Source organism: Agelaius phoeniceus, chromosome 6, assembly GCF_051311805.1.
Source record: "Agelaius phoeniceus isolate bAgePho1 chromosome 6, bAgePho1.hap1, whole genome shotgun sequence".
In the NCBI taxonomy this organism is placed as follows: domain Eukaryota; kingdom Metazoa; phylum Chordata; class Aves; order Passeriformes; family Icteridae; genus Agelaius; species Agelaius phoeniceus.
Genome location: NC_135270.1, coordinates 15751534 through 15766137, shown reverse-complemented (window position 1 = coordinate 15766137; position 14604 = coordinate 15751534). Strand labels below are relative to the sequence as shown.

Sequence of the window (14604 nt, the reverse complement as noted above, 5' to 3'; positions counted from 1 at the left end):
GACTTCCCACTACTCATGGCCAAAGCATACAGAGGCTTCCTGCACTGGAGGAGGACATGGGGGGAAATTTAGAGGCATCCAAACACATTTCACACTGTCAAGTCCAACTTCGGTTTGGTTTTTTTTTTCCAAATAACTTGACCCTTTTTTTGCTTCCTGCATCATGGGACATTGTCATGACCAGTGTCCATCTTCCTTTGATGCAGGATGCCTTGGTGCAGATACCTAGAACAGGTGAAGATCGCACAGGAAATAATCCATGCTTACAGTGCTCAGGTGATAAAGCCTAATCTCATAAAAACTCAGGATCATTTACGGGCACAAGCAAATGGAGTCAGGTGGAGTTGGAAGACAGAGGCAGAGGCAGAGGCAGTGGAGGGCATCTTCACATGCAGTATCTAAAAAGGGAATGCAATCTCTGAAGCAGTGAGGCTATAAATAAAGGGCATCCCAAGAACACAGTGACTTCAAAATTTTTCTCACATCTGATGGAAATTTCCCCAGCATATCAGCAGTTTCTTGGCAGTAAGGTATTTCATCATACATTATTCATAGGCTATTGCCAACACAATTTTTAAACACTCCATTAAACAACCAGGCTACACAATTCCCTAACAAAAGGACATCAGCAAGCTGTTAACTTTCTTGTATTACATGGGGAGCCGTCGTGAGTCCTCTACTTAGGCTGTCTAAATTAATCACCATTTACCACTCCTTGTCTGCATTCCCTGGGAAAATTCTGGCAGCAAATAGCAAATGAACTTGAAGTACAAGTCATAAAAACCCATATAGTCTCCTCACAGTACTGGGGTTGCCTGGGAACTATCAAGTATTGTAGGGGAAAGAGTGCATAGAAGCATACAGGAGAGTATTTGGGTTAGTAAACATGGTAGGTTTTAATACCTCATATTAAAAGAAAAACACCTGCTAGGAGCAGTTACAATTACCATCACAGCTTGCCCTCCCCTGTGTGCACACATTATGAGACAGGTTTTAATTACACTTGTCATTTCCCCAGGAACCTTGCCTTACTGAAGCTAAGAGAAAAACTTGTGCAGAGCAATTATGTTTACTTCGTAAGCTTAAAATTACTTTTTCTCACTATCTGAATGTAAATTTTGCAAGCCCAGACAGCTTTATTTTAGAATAATGGTTTGTATTATTTCCATCCTAATAATAATTGAGGAATTTTTCATGCATAAGAGTTACAGCACTCTCATGTAAGAATGATCTCATACTTCTAGAAGGGCTGCAGACTTCTCATCATTGACACTTTATTTCTTAACACTTTTTCTCCAAGTAGACTTCAGATGAGTTAGTTCCAACCATGTCCTTGCCCATCATGGAATGCTGCAGCTCACTGGAGCCCCTTTTATGGCTCTGACCAAGATGAGGGCCCCATGAGTTGCACTTTGGAATGTGAGAATACTTTGGAAAAGTCCTCCAAGAAAAACTGAGGCAACCAGAGGGTGAGGCTGGGGATTATCCTCTGTTTGGCCACATGGCTGAGGCTCGGAAAGGGGTGATGGGGCAATTTGCCACCTGAAGGACAAGTCAAGACAGGTACTGGAAAACCATGTACCAACATGACTGGAAGCTGTGGTTTGAGGAAAGCCAAGCATATAATAATCCATGATGGGACTTGCTGTACCACAGGGAAGGGGAACATTATTTCTTGTCTGCATGGATAAATTGGATTAAACCACCCATCTCCTTTGTCCCTGTGTCTCAGAGACAGAATGTGAGATGGGGCTGCACCATGGGGCTGGAAAAGGAAGCACTTGATAGAGGTGACAAGATCTTTTTTGCTAATGTATGTGATTGTCATGGCTTTAAGCTGGGTTTTGCCATTTTGTTACAAATTCTATTGAATTTTTCTTCCCAAATCTTTTCTCCTGCCACTGCTAATTTACTTTGTGCTGAAATGCAGTACAGAAAATACCTTGAATGCAAAAACAAGGCAGTATTTCCAACATTTTAATTTCTAAACTGAGCATAATTTGGGGCTTTTTCTCAACTGCTATGGCTACTAAGTTACTCAGAGTCTTTTAAAACTAGTTTAAACTTCTATAAAGCCACTATCTATGTATTTGTAGAAGTACAGTAGAAATATTATTTATTAAATTATCTGTGTTTCACTGGATTTCCAATCCAGTGAAACTCTCCAAGACTTGGGCAGACTAGGAGGAAGTTGTGTCTTGGCTCTCACTAAGAGACTTTGTGCCAGATAATCTCCAGAGGTGCCTTCTAATCCCAACCATTTCTGTGATTCTGTTCAATCAGAACATGGTACTGGAACTTGCAGCTTTCTGGAGGCTTGGGGCTTGGATATCCACCTCTCTAGGTGCTCCCAGGTTTACAGGATCCCTTCTTGCTTTGCCTGTACTCATTCTGCTCCGGTTTGAAATATTGCTGTGTATGGCCTGTCTGACTGCTGCAAGCACATAACCAAGCCAAAAAATTTACACCTGGCTCCTCTTCTCCAGAATGAGCCCCATCCACAGAGGAACAGCTACACTCACAAGACAGTGCCTCGATTTTCTTTAACATTTTGGAGTCAGTTGTCTGTATCTATATCACAAGGGGGAAAGCAAATCCAGCTGCCACAGGGAGGGAGACATCTTCCTCCTGAGGTACAGAAGAACATCAGAAGCTTGTTGCATTGAAATGCTAAAGTTGGACAGAGTTCACTGTTCCTAAGCCTTGCACTGGTCCCAGGAAACAATGTGGAGTATCAACTAATGCTGTTCTCTTTGCAAAGCCCCCTAACTCAGCCTGCAATGAAAATGAGTATACAGACACCAGCTGAGTGCCAGCCTGCTGTGGGGATATGGCTCACACCACTTTGCACTGGGCTGAAAAGTGCAGCTTTCCAGGAAAAGTGCTGTAAAAATAATACCCCAGCCATTCCACTGAGCAACACTTGAACACAACTGTGTGCACTGGCCAAAGAAAGCTGGGCTGTTGTCCTCCTCCCATCGGCCTTGTACCATTTTGTGTCTGAGCTGCTCCTCCTGCTTTTGGCATCCAGCATTGTGGATCCTGCCTTGGTTCTCCCCTACTGTGACGATAGCTCTCACCCCCAGTTGTGTGCCAATAAATATTTATTTGGCTTTGTTGCCATGTTTGCTGCCACTGCAAGCCCATGGTCCTTGTTTCTCGCTGCCCAGGACATGTGGCTCTCTGCAAGGCTCTCCAGCTCTGCTCTCCTGCAGGAACAAACATGTTCCTGGGGAACAACTGATTGCCTATTGCCATTTGTCAAGGAAGGTACTGGCTTGCACGTGTCCCAAGGTGCTCCTGAAAAACATTCTGAAAATAAGTGCTCATTATGGAAGGTGGTGAAGAGTTACTGAAGCAGCCAGTCAACCTGCCTGCAATACTGTGTTGATGCAACATATTTTAGCAATTAATAGGAGGGTTTTTGTTTGTGTTGGAGATGCCAAGGGCCAAGTATCCAAAGCAGATGGCTCCTGAACAGGCTCCACATGCTGCAGGAAATTCAGGGTGATAGATAAACCTTCCTCCCCCCTCAAGTGGAGATAAGACTGTAGAGGCTGCATCTAAAACAGATTTGTGAAATAGCAAATAAATCACCCAGAAGATGGTACGTGCTTTGCATGTGGGAGAATCTGCATGCTGATAATCCCTTCTCCATCATGCTTATGCCATGCAATGAGTTTTGCCAGGTCTTTATTGCAGCTTCTGGCACTCCCCAGCATAACTCAGGGCCTCTGTTTCTCCCACAAGGGTAATGCAGTGAAACTCAGCTCATGCTCAGCTGTTCAGTCAGACCTGTTTGCAAGGGATCAAAAAATCATGGATCTGTCTGACAGGAGCCTCTGTTGTTCAGCACAAGCCAAAAGTAACAGGACTCTGCCTGAACACTTCCAGCCTGCAAAAGGACCATCCTCCCAGCTCAGACACATGAATGTCCAAGGTAGCTCTTCCACCCCCAGGGTCTCTTAAACACCTGCAAAATTGGGCCGATTTGTTGGCTTCCATCATTCCTCCCTCTACTCCAGCAGTCTGAGTATTCTCTCCCCTACCTCAGTTAAGCAAACTAAAGTCCAGCTGTACTTCCAAGCTTTGCTTCACAACAGACCAAATCAGGGTTGAGAGCTAGAAATACTTGACTTCTTTTTCTTAAGATCAAGCTATGGCTATTTGCCAGAAAAATACAATTAAAAAATTGGCACAGGCCCTCACTGTTCTTGGGTGGTGAGCTCAGCTATATTGCTTCACAAATTCTTGGCACCAGAAAAGTCGCCCTTTGGTGGAGGCACAGAGGAGCAGGCAGCGGGCGAGGATCAATCAAACTGGCATCTAACAAAGGCCCCCGTGCACAGCTGGGCTGCTCCAGACACAGCTGCATGCAGGAAAAGGAACCACACCAAAACTTATTTTCACCACCAAGTCAAAGTGCTACCCAACTTGCAGTCACATTAACACTCAACCAAATCTCCAGATTAACCATAGAGGGGATGAAAACCTGTCAGCACCAAGGGGGCTTCCAGATGGGTGCAGAGAGAAGGGAGGAATTTGCAGCATGAGGTTCCCTGCAGATGCCTGGCAGCAGGGCAATGTTTGCCTGTGCCAGCCTCTCCAGGTGGAATGGCAGCTCAAGCTCCCACAGCGAGGCAGCGCGCCCGGGCACCACAGGGCACAGCACTGCCACCCAGCTGAGCCCAAAAATGGGCTGGTTTGTGCCAGGAGAGCTGGGCAGCACTCCTTCAGAGGCTCCTCAAGCTGTGGCAGTGGCTGTGGCAGTGACACGAGGCTGCAGACACCACTTCTGCAGTGTAAGTAAAACAGCAGCTCTGTCTTGTCATCAGGTGCTTAAGGAAGAATGTAAAACATGCTGGGTGCTGAGCAGTCACACTGACCAGGCTCACAGGGCTGCTGACGAGGCCAGGCTGGCTCAGCAGCCAGTGTGACCTCTTGGACATGGTAGCTCTCTGCTGCTACACCCATGAGATAAAAAACATGCATCTGCAGACATCCAGTATGTAAAAAAGTCACAAATGGGAAACTGGAGTCTTGCCCTCAAAAGACTCCTTGTAGGAGGCTCTAGAAATGTGAGGGAACAGTCCCTAAGGAGCCTAAGGTAGATGGAAGAGGTTCTGGAGCCAAGGAAATCACCCCACAGCTCAGGGCACTGCTTGTGCCACAGATTGCAAGAGGAGCCCACTCCTATTTCTTGCCTTTTGAACCATGGCACTGCCCAGAGCTATCCTGAGACACTGGACCACGGCGTTCCCTCCAGCAGTTAAGGAAGTTACAGTATCCATAAAAGTTATCTCCTCTACTGAAGAGAAGACGAAATCCTGTTAGCTTGCTAATGAGCTACACAACAGTGTCTCTGGGACCTTCCTGCACTGCCCAGGACCCACTGCTACCAGGCCAGGCAAAGTCAGGCACTGCTACACCCACCAACACCTTACAAACTCACTGGGGTACCTGCCCTTGGCTTTCTGGCACTGCAGGGAAGCCTTCAGGGTGGTGAAGCCTTTCTTTAGCAGATGATAACTCATAAAATATTACAGACAGATACATTTCACCCTGAAGATTCAGCCTGGAAGTACATATTTTTGCTAGGGTTTGTTTTTGGGGGTGATTTTGCTTTTTTTTTCCATTACCCATCATCTGTCCTGTCTCCCAGACTGGCACAGGACCACAAGCTGGGCTATTTTAAAAACCTCTTCTTAACCTGCAGTAATCTGTATCAATGCTGTCAATCAAATATCTGTAGCAATGCTATAGCTGTCAGCAGTTTTGGAGAGTATGGTCAATAATGTGCACTGCCAAGCACTAACAATACTAAACTAGTCAAGAATTCAAAAGCCTCTTCAGGCCTGCAGGGGCTGTCATAGAGTAGTGCTTTCAGGATAGTTCAATGGCTCTCAGAAATGAAAGCAAAAATACAGTATTTGCCTGAAAGCATCTTATCTCAGAGCAGAGATTGCTTTTCCCCCCTGGGATTCCAGATCTTCCTCTTTGTGTAGCAGAAAGCAAGCCTCTCCAAACATTTCCTTTGCTGTAACACTCACAAAAGAACGCCTTGCAGGTGCTTGAAAACCTGAACCACAATGGGTCTGTCTTTTCATTTTGCTCATCAGAAATGCAGTGATGCCACAGCAAAGGCACACACCCTTCCTCTTGAGTGAGGTCAGGTGGGGCCACATCCCTACTGCTACTCTGATCAGGAGGAGGCTGTGAAGGCACAGGGAATTTCAGGAGCCAGATAGCCAGCACCCTGAAATGCACACCTGGTACCTGTCCCAGGCAATTCCTCCCAGGATGGGAAGGGGCAATTATTTGGCCAGTCACACTAGAATCCAAATAAAAAATCTCTACTGCTTACAGGAAAGTGTCCCCAGCTTATCCTGGGGAGGGCTTCCAGACTACAAGCACTTGCTCTCAGCAGACTCATGGTTATTCATATCACACTTCTCTGTGACAGGCAGTTCAGACTTCTGTTACCCAGCAAGAAGCAGTTTTAGGCAAGCCCAACATGCGAGCTGCAAGGCACAGAGCCACAACAAAAAGCAGCATCCCCTTGCAAGGCCCATTGCTACAGACAAGTGCCACCCACTGACATCTACCCCAGAGCTGTGTGGCAAAACTGGAGCCTCTCTCCAGCCTCTGGTGCAGACCCAAAACAAAATAAACAAAATACCCCAGGGAGAGCTGTCAGTTCTTTCCTTGTCAGCACCAAGGGCAGGCTGAATCTCCAGGTAATAGCAGAGAGGAATCTGCAGAGAGAGTGCTTTGTTCCCAGGGCTGAAACCCATCTTCAGCCTGCACTCTCCCATCCCCAGCATTATTTGCACCCCACAACCCACTGCAACATTTATGTGCTTGTCGGAGGGCCCCAGCCACTCTGTCATTTTGCTGCAGCACTGGGGATGCACAGGAGAATGTGTACTCAGGGAAAATGGGCATTTGGCAAAGCTCTACCCTGCCCCATGCTGCTTTGCCACCAGGGATTGGTATTTGTGAGGGGAGGCCCTTCCATCAAGAACCATCCTCTTCATCAGAGAAATGTCATTTTACCTGCAATCTGTGGGGAATAACATGGGTCTAAAGGAAGGGCATTGCAGACACTGGTGCTGTCACAGCCCTTTGCAGGAGCAGCCAAAGAGCCACTAGTGCAGCCCAGAAGGCAGGTGGCACCCAACAGGCTGTACCAGCCCCACCAGCCATTGCCAAAGACATGCCAAGGGTGAAACTGCCTCAGGCATTCAAAAGGCACTTCTGGCTCACACAACAGACTGGCGCACACTTGGCAGAGGTGAGGCTTTTGCAAAAGGAACAGGAAGGAAGAACTGAAACAGGAGGGGAAGGTGGCTGCCAGTGTCTGGGAAAGCTGGCAGCTCTGCACAAGAGTTTTTGCTGTTTGAATTCTCACAAGGGGCTGCAATAATACCAAATAGGGCTGTGCTGGGAAACCCAGGAGAGACTGCTCAGCTTGTCTGATGCCTATTAGGAAGCTGAATGAAAAGCTTTACTCTACCTGTGTATCATGTCCTGCAGGTTGAAAGCTTGTGAAATACTGATATTAAAGGAAATCAGAAGGGAAAAATAGCAATAAATCCCAATAAAAATGTGTATTTAGAGAGATGCTGCTGTGATACCTTAAAAAAAGCAGCAGCCCTCCTCAATGTTATCATGGGATCACTATGCTTAAGAGACAGGAGGGTGTTAAGGTTAAAGGATGATAGCAGAGCCACAGATTTTACTTCCAATATCCATTCTTGTGTCAAGATGCTGTGACCCAGATAAGTCAGTATCAGACACAACTTACCTGAAGACAAATTGGATCTTCCCAGCCAGTCTCAACAGATGTGGAGTGGGCAGGTGCAAACACTAACCCATACACTCCCAGGACTCAACACTGATACACCAAGGCTTTTACTTACAAAACCCCTGCTGTAATCCAGCTGCATAAACAAATGCAGACCACACTCACAAATGAATGTGCAGCTGCTTACCAAGATTATTCCCTTTATATTGAGGGTGCAAATCCAGAGATGCAACCAAGCAAAGTGGAAACTTCAATTAGAACATCAATTAAGTGATAACCTTGTCATCACACTCCTTTTATATCAGGATTGCAGGGAAAAGCCACAAAACTTACTTAGTTCCTCCTGCAATGGAAAGCACTGCTATCCATACCCTAACAAAATCAAAGACTCAGGCAAATAGGGATACAGTAGCCAACCCATGGCCTCAGCCCAGCTCTGCTGAAGCCATGTAAATGTGAATGTAAATGTGAAGATCTGTCTGGTGTGCCTAGAGTGTGCTAAAAAATGAGCAGCTGGCTTAAGGTCAAACTTCCTTCAGTCTCAAGCAATGATTCAACCAGAGACTACTTGCGACCAGCAGAAAGGCACTCATTTTGATATATAACAGGAAATTTAATGCCTGATGCCAACTGATGCCATATCTGCCTCCAAAGCTGGTGTCTGGTGAGAAGCAAAACATTAAACTTTACCATTCATTCAAACTTGACCAAAGTCTCAAGGCCAATTCGGTAACAAGGGTTGTCTCATCTTTTCTCAGTTTTGGCAAGAACACATCTTGCAGTAATCTACAGGAATTAGTTTTTGGGAGAAGACTAGCCTGCTGGTAGAAACAAGGCATTTTCACAGGATTGCAGCAAGGTGAATCAAAAGAGCCACTATCCTCACTAACAGGCAGGTTTGCAATACAAGAGTCAGCCTTGCAAAACTGACTTAATGCAAGAGACACGAGTTGCATTTATTGAGAAATAAGAGAGAGAGAATCTGCATCTGTGCAACTCTTGAGTCAGAGGCTGCAGTGTGAGCCCCTGGCCCTGATGGTGTCTGAAATCCTTCCCAGCCCAGCACACCTGAAATCTTCAGGAAAGCTCTTGCCCAGCCCATCTACTGCTTTTCAGCTCTGGTGGTGTGTAAACACCCAGACACAGTTTGTGCTGTGTCACCTGGATACTTGCTCACATCCAGCATTATATGGAGGGATGTTCTAGACTGACACATTTGTCACACAGAAACCTGTCATTAGCTGAAATGCTATTTAGATCAGGGCAGTGTAAGAAATGGGTATAGGAAGGGCACAAGCAGGCTAGAAGAAGGAATAACCATCACCCTCATTTTGTGTATGTTGCAGTAAGCAAAATCTGCATCTCTACTGTAATGACAAGTCTACTGGGCATTGTGTGACATGAAGGACAGTAGAGAAATTAAGTGGTGATATAATAACCACTTGGGCCTCCAGGAGGGAAGGGAGTTATGTAACTAATAGTCTTCTTGCTATTCAAGAGTTTCCACATGCTAGCAGAAGATGGGTTCCTGATGCCATCTTTTTCTCAGAGTCTAATTTCACTGGAGTTATTATTTCCTCAGCACTCTGAAGTTACCCACAGAGAAGATAACTTTGGCTCTTCTGCCACACGCGGCGTATTTTGGATAGACATACTTGGGCAGGAGGAGAGAATGGAACAAATGCACCTCTGTCCTTCCAGAGGAATTATGTGGAAGCACAGACTTCTGAGCTGCACCCACTATCTGAACGCTCGGAGCACACTTTGAACAACAGAAGCGCGTGCCTTGAGTGATACACTTGGGTTAATGAAGCCTTTAATCCACAGCACTGCCTGCAGCAGTGATCATCAGCACTGCCTGCTTAATGCTCCCTCCCTGGCACTGGGGAGAGCGTGAGAGAAGCCTGCACTTTGCAGGCTCCACTAGCCCACCCTCCCCTAGCAACAGCTCCAGCAAAGAATGTCAATGTCACAGCAAGAATGCACAAGTTCAGTCTGAAAAAATAAATCGTGGCACGTAACACTATGCCTGGGCTTTAGCTGGCATAAATCAGCACAGCTTTTCTGCTCAGACCAAAGTTTTTAGGCTTCTCCCAAAAGGTGGGACTGACATAAATGTTACTAAGATCCAGCTAAGTTTTCCCAAGATGATTATTCCCTCTTTTCAGTGAGCTCAGATGCTTAGAAATATTTTCTATCTTTCACTTACATTGACTTGGTTTTTATAGTAGTGCCATAGTTATTTATGCACTATATAAATGTGCATGTCTACAAGCTCCTGCACAATACAATCCCAATTTATGATGCATTTAAGTAATGGGGGAAATTACAATGAAAGCATCAATGTTGCATAGAAATAGAGAACAAGCAAAATTAACCCTAAAAGTTACTTCTAACTTAGATGGTTCCTAACATTTCATTCATTAATGCAGAAACAATACACCCTCTCTGTAAGAGGCAAAAGCTGAAACAGTTCCAGAGTGATCTGGCTTTCTCATTTTCAGCAGAAGTTTGAGGATTACGGAGCACCCTTCCTAATAATAAATCTTAAAAGCTATGCTTCGACCTACTGCTGCTACAATTGCCCACAGTGCAGAGTATCTAAGCAACCTGAGTTACATCAGGTTTCCATACCCATCTGGATCTGTTCAGAAACACAAATGATACCCACCCAGTCCTCCAGCCCAATTCCATATTTCTTGCTGGTGAATATCTTTCCAGACTGTACCTTTCAGGTACTTTGCCCAGTTTTTGCAAGTCACTTTTATACTCTGTCCCAGTGGCATCCTGCATCTTTCCCGAGGGCTGACAAGGGCTGCTCTCAGGAGGGTGCTGCTGCTTCCCACCCAGAAGGGATGGGGCTGAGGGCTCCATTGCCTTCATGCAGTCAAAACAATATACCCTTTCCCAACCCAGCTATCTCTGTTTAAAGATGCAAACAGACCAGAGGACGAAAGGGAAGGGATGGGGATTGTTAACATATGGACTCTGGGCAATAATCTGTCCCAAAGAGTGTTTCACCTGTCTCCCAAACAGAGGGCTGTGCTAGGTCAAGTACAAGTCGGGCGTGGAGGGAATGTTGTAGGGATGAGAGCCCTTGTTTATCTTGTTCTAAAAGACACACCCAATATCATCTATAACTTCCCCCAAAGAGATCTACCCTCAGCCAACTAATATCTGTATTTCCCATGCCCTGTTTTCCTCAAAGTGCTGTGAAGCTCTACACTAAGTTTAGTCCTAACTTGAGGGACAAAATAGGGTCCCTTCGAGCAAGAGCATTATGTAAATGTCAGAATGACTGCATGTCTCCAGGCTCATCTCCTGCACACTTGTGGCTGCTGCAGTCATGGTGCCTGCTGGGCAGAAAGGTCCTTAGGGCAAGAGCTATCTCCCACAAGCTCACACTAAAAACTACTTAGGCAACAGTGTTGGGTGTGGGGGGAGCTGGACAAAAATCACTAACGAGTGCTCTTTTATTAAGGTGGGACCAGTGATGACCGAACAAAAATGGAATTAAACCTCACATATCCACAAAGCAAACATGCTGTTTATCAATACGGTGCTCCAACTGCAGGCTCTCAGCCCACATGTCTTTATGCAGAAAAAACAGCTCTTAATCAGAGCAGTATCAAGAATAACAATTTTGAAGCAGGACACTCCTGCTTGCCTAGCAGAGTAAGCAGTGAAAGCTTCCCTTCAAGGTGACTTCCAACCAGAGTGAGCATCGCTCACCAGATGGAACAGGATGGCAGACAAATGCATCTTCCCTGCCACAGCCCAATGCCATGCAAGTCTAGACTAACATCAGCAGGACTCCAGAGCTTTATCCCAACTGAGGACCTGGCACAATATGTTAAAAGGTACTTTGGCACCAGACTTGTTTATTTGTGGGCATGCTCCCCACTCAGCACATAGGAATTGTGCAGCATCAGAGACCACAGCTTGATGAGCTCTGCACAATGCTGTGGTCTCTCTGTGTGCAGTGGGTGAACATTCCAAGCCCTCTAGGCAATGATGCACATCTGGCAAGCAGCATAAACAAGCAGTCCTGGCCTGGTCCTCTCCATGGACCGTGCCTCCTTGCGTGGTTCCTTCCTGCTATTGGTTACACAGCAGACAGAGCTCACGGGTTTTGACTCTTGTTAAAAGTGTACTAAGAAAGAAAAGAAGGGGAGATGCAGGAGAGTAGGTTGTGTGTAAGCAACCAGGGCCACCGGCTGCAGTACTGTACAAAGGCCATCACTTTGAGAGCAGCAAGAAAAATCCTGTAACTCTCAGAAGTGCTCTTCTAGTGTTCTCCCCATTGAAGCTGATGCTGCAGTGTGCTGGTAGAGGATATACACTACAGACAAATCAATTCCTCTGGCTAGTTTGATTATGCCTCAGGTGCTGCCCCTCCAGAGAATCTCCCCATCATGTCATTGCAGCGATATCCACGCTGGCTCCAAAGATCCAAAGCAAAGGCAGTGCAGTACAGAGATAAGGGCTGGGCCCCCGGGCGAGCACCCAGCTGTGGCCAGACCGATGGCCACTGCCCTTGCCTTCAGCAAGAGACTTGCTGGAGGGAGCCCACCAGCTGTGGAGCCATCCTGCTCCTGACCCCCAGCTGTACAAGGGCCACACCATGCTCCTGGGCAGCCCAGATTGCTGTGTGACACCGATTCCAGCCGCCCTTCCCGGCCGTGGCACAGCCGGCATGGAGCAGCACCGTGCCCTCCTTCAGAGGAACAGCAACGTGACAAGCACCAACAGAGCGGTGCAGAAAATTGCTCCTCAGAACACTGAAGGCTTGCAGCTCTTTTTTTGTGAGCTGTGTGGAGGATCAGTCGCCCTCCCCTCTCACCTCCACAGCAATGGCAAATAGCTGCAGCTCTGGTCACAGCTCCTGGTCTTATCATCCCTCCAGTTCCCCATAGTTTCACACCTGCATTAGCTGCCTTTGGAGAAGGAAATTGTTCACATGTCAGGGATACAGCCAGAGCAGAAATGTGCTTTGTTACATGTCAGAAGGGCACGTGAGAAAATAAGGCTTTTTTCATTTTCCTCCCCAGTTTACCTTCCTAAAGCCTTCCGGTCTGAACTCCATACACCCTTCCCAACACGTACTCGTGCTTTAGTCATTTGCCTCAAAACTCGGTTGAAATAACACTCTGCAAGACCACCCTGGATGCACTATCACAACAACCAAGTACTGCCTTCTGCAAACTGTGAAACAAATCCTGTCAGTTTCTGAGCCATTCCAGTACTGTCCCAACATGAGATTTTACTTCCAAGATACACATAAACAATTCACTATAACCAAAAGTATTACTGAAGGACAAATTTAGTTTATGGCACAGAAGCACAAAGATACCAAGCCTTTTAAACTGTTTTGGAAAAACACACACAAAAAAAAAGTTTGGCAGTACAATGTTATAATTTCCAAGCTACTTCCCTCTGTCACTAGAGATAAAAGTCATCCCCAGGCTGCTGATGAACTTACCAGGTACATGTTGATAACTGGGGGAAAATTCATCCAAACTAACAGAAAATACAGCCTGCAGTGCCGAACTGGCAAAGCAATTTAACAGTTTTGAACGCCAGCTTTCTGAGTTAAGATCAGGACAAGATTTCTACCTGCCAGAGAGTTTGCAATAGCCTGGCCCTTAACCAAAGAATTTCAAAACAAGATGAGAATGGATCCACAGGGAACAAGGACACCAGCAGTAGGTGTTCAGCGCTGCAGCAAAGCACCAGGAAACTTTCCCACCAACAGTTATCCTTACAGCATGTGTTAAGTCTGCTGGGGTATTCCAGCAAATCCCTCACTTTCTAGAAAGGCAAACATGCAAAACAGCGTGTCTAACAGTGCAGCTTCTCTGCTGTTGGGCAGTTTTTTCAGCAATGAAACAGCCCCGTTCACCTGCAGGGGCAGTTCCTCCTATTGCTGGCACAAGCCACAGCTCCTTCAGTTACCAGCTTGGTTCCATCAATCCAAGAATTATGCTGCCCACATCACCGACTGACAGGACAACAGCGAGCTGCTATCTTATTGCTGCTTATGTTAACTAAGCATCGTGACACCCCATGAGACAGGCAGGTGACACCGGTCCCAGTCTCACGTCGTTAGGCGGTGGAAGTGCCAGACTGACTTGCAGACGAGACGCGGTCGCGGCGAGAGGTCACCCAACCTATGGAAAGGTCTGTCCCACACGGGGGTCACCACACACGCCTCAGCCCAAACCAGCACCTGGACAGCAAAGCACCTCGGATGGCGAGGCAGAGGTGCCTGCGAGGGCAAGGGAGGCCGCGGGGACAGGAGGATGCTGCCGGGCACTGCCGCGACGCGAGCCCAGGGCAGCCGGGGCAGCGCCGCTCTGAGCAAATGCAGCGCACGTAGAGCAGATGTGCCGTGGATGTGTTTAAAAACAGACAGGACAAGAGGAGGACGCGGCGGAGACCCGCCGGGGCAGGCGCACCGCTGGAGCAACAGCTGCCGCGGGAGGCCGGGGTGAGCATCGCGGGGGGCGGGGGTGGCCGCCGGTGCCGGGGCTGCCGGCGGCTCGGGGACAGCGCCCGGGGAGCGGGTGGGAGAGCACCGGCCGGGAGCGGGGACAGCGGCCGGGAGCTGGTGGGAGGGGGCGCGGGCCCCGCCGCCCGCCCGTCCCCCCGCCGCGCGGCCCGCACTCACCACGGTGACGGGGGACACCATGTCGGCGGCGGGGCGCGCTGCTGCTGCTGCTGGTGCTGCTGCTGGTGTGGCCGCTGTCGCCGCTGCGGCCGCTGCCCAGCCGTGCCCTGCCTGCCTGCCGGGGCGC

At 47.6% G+C, this 14604-nt stretch overlaps 1 protein-coding gene across 1 annotated transcript in view; it reads right to left on the bottom strand.

The window, feature by feature from the left end:
- The window catches only part of TMEM86A (transmembrane protein 86A), a 26348-nt gene extending 11744 nt beyond the window's left edge, over positions 1-14604 (bottom strand). The window contains exon 1 of the mRNA XM_054635340.2: positions 14478-14604. Coding sequence (XP_054491315.1) covers positions 14478-14498 — 21 coding nt within the window. The 5' untranslated portion in view covers positions 14499-14604. The remainder of the gene's footprint in view (positions 1-14477) is intronic.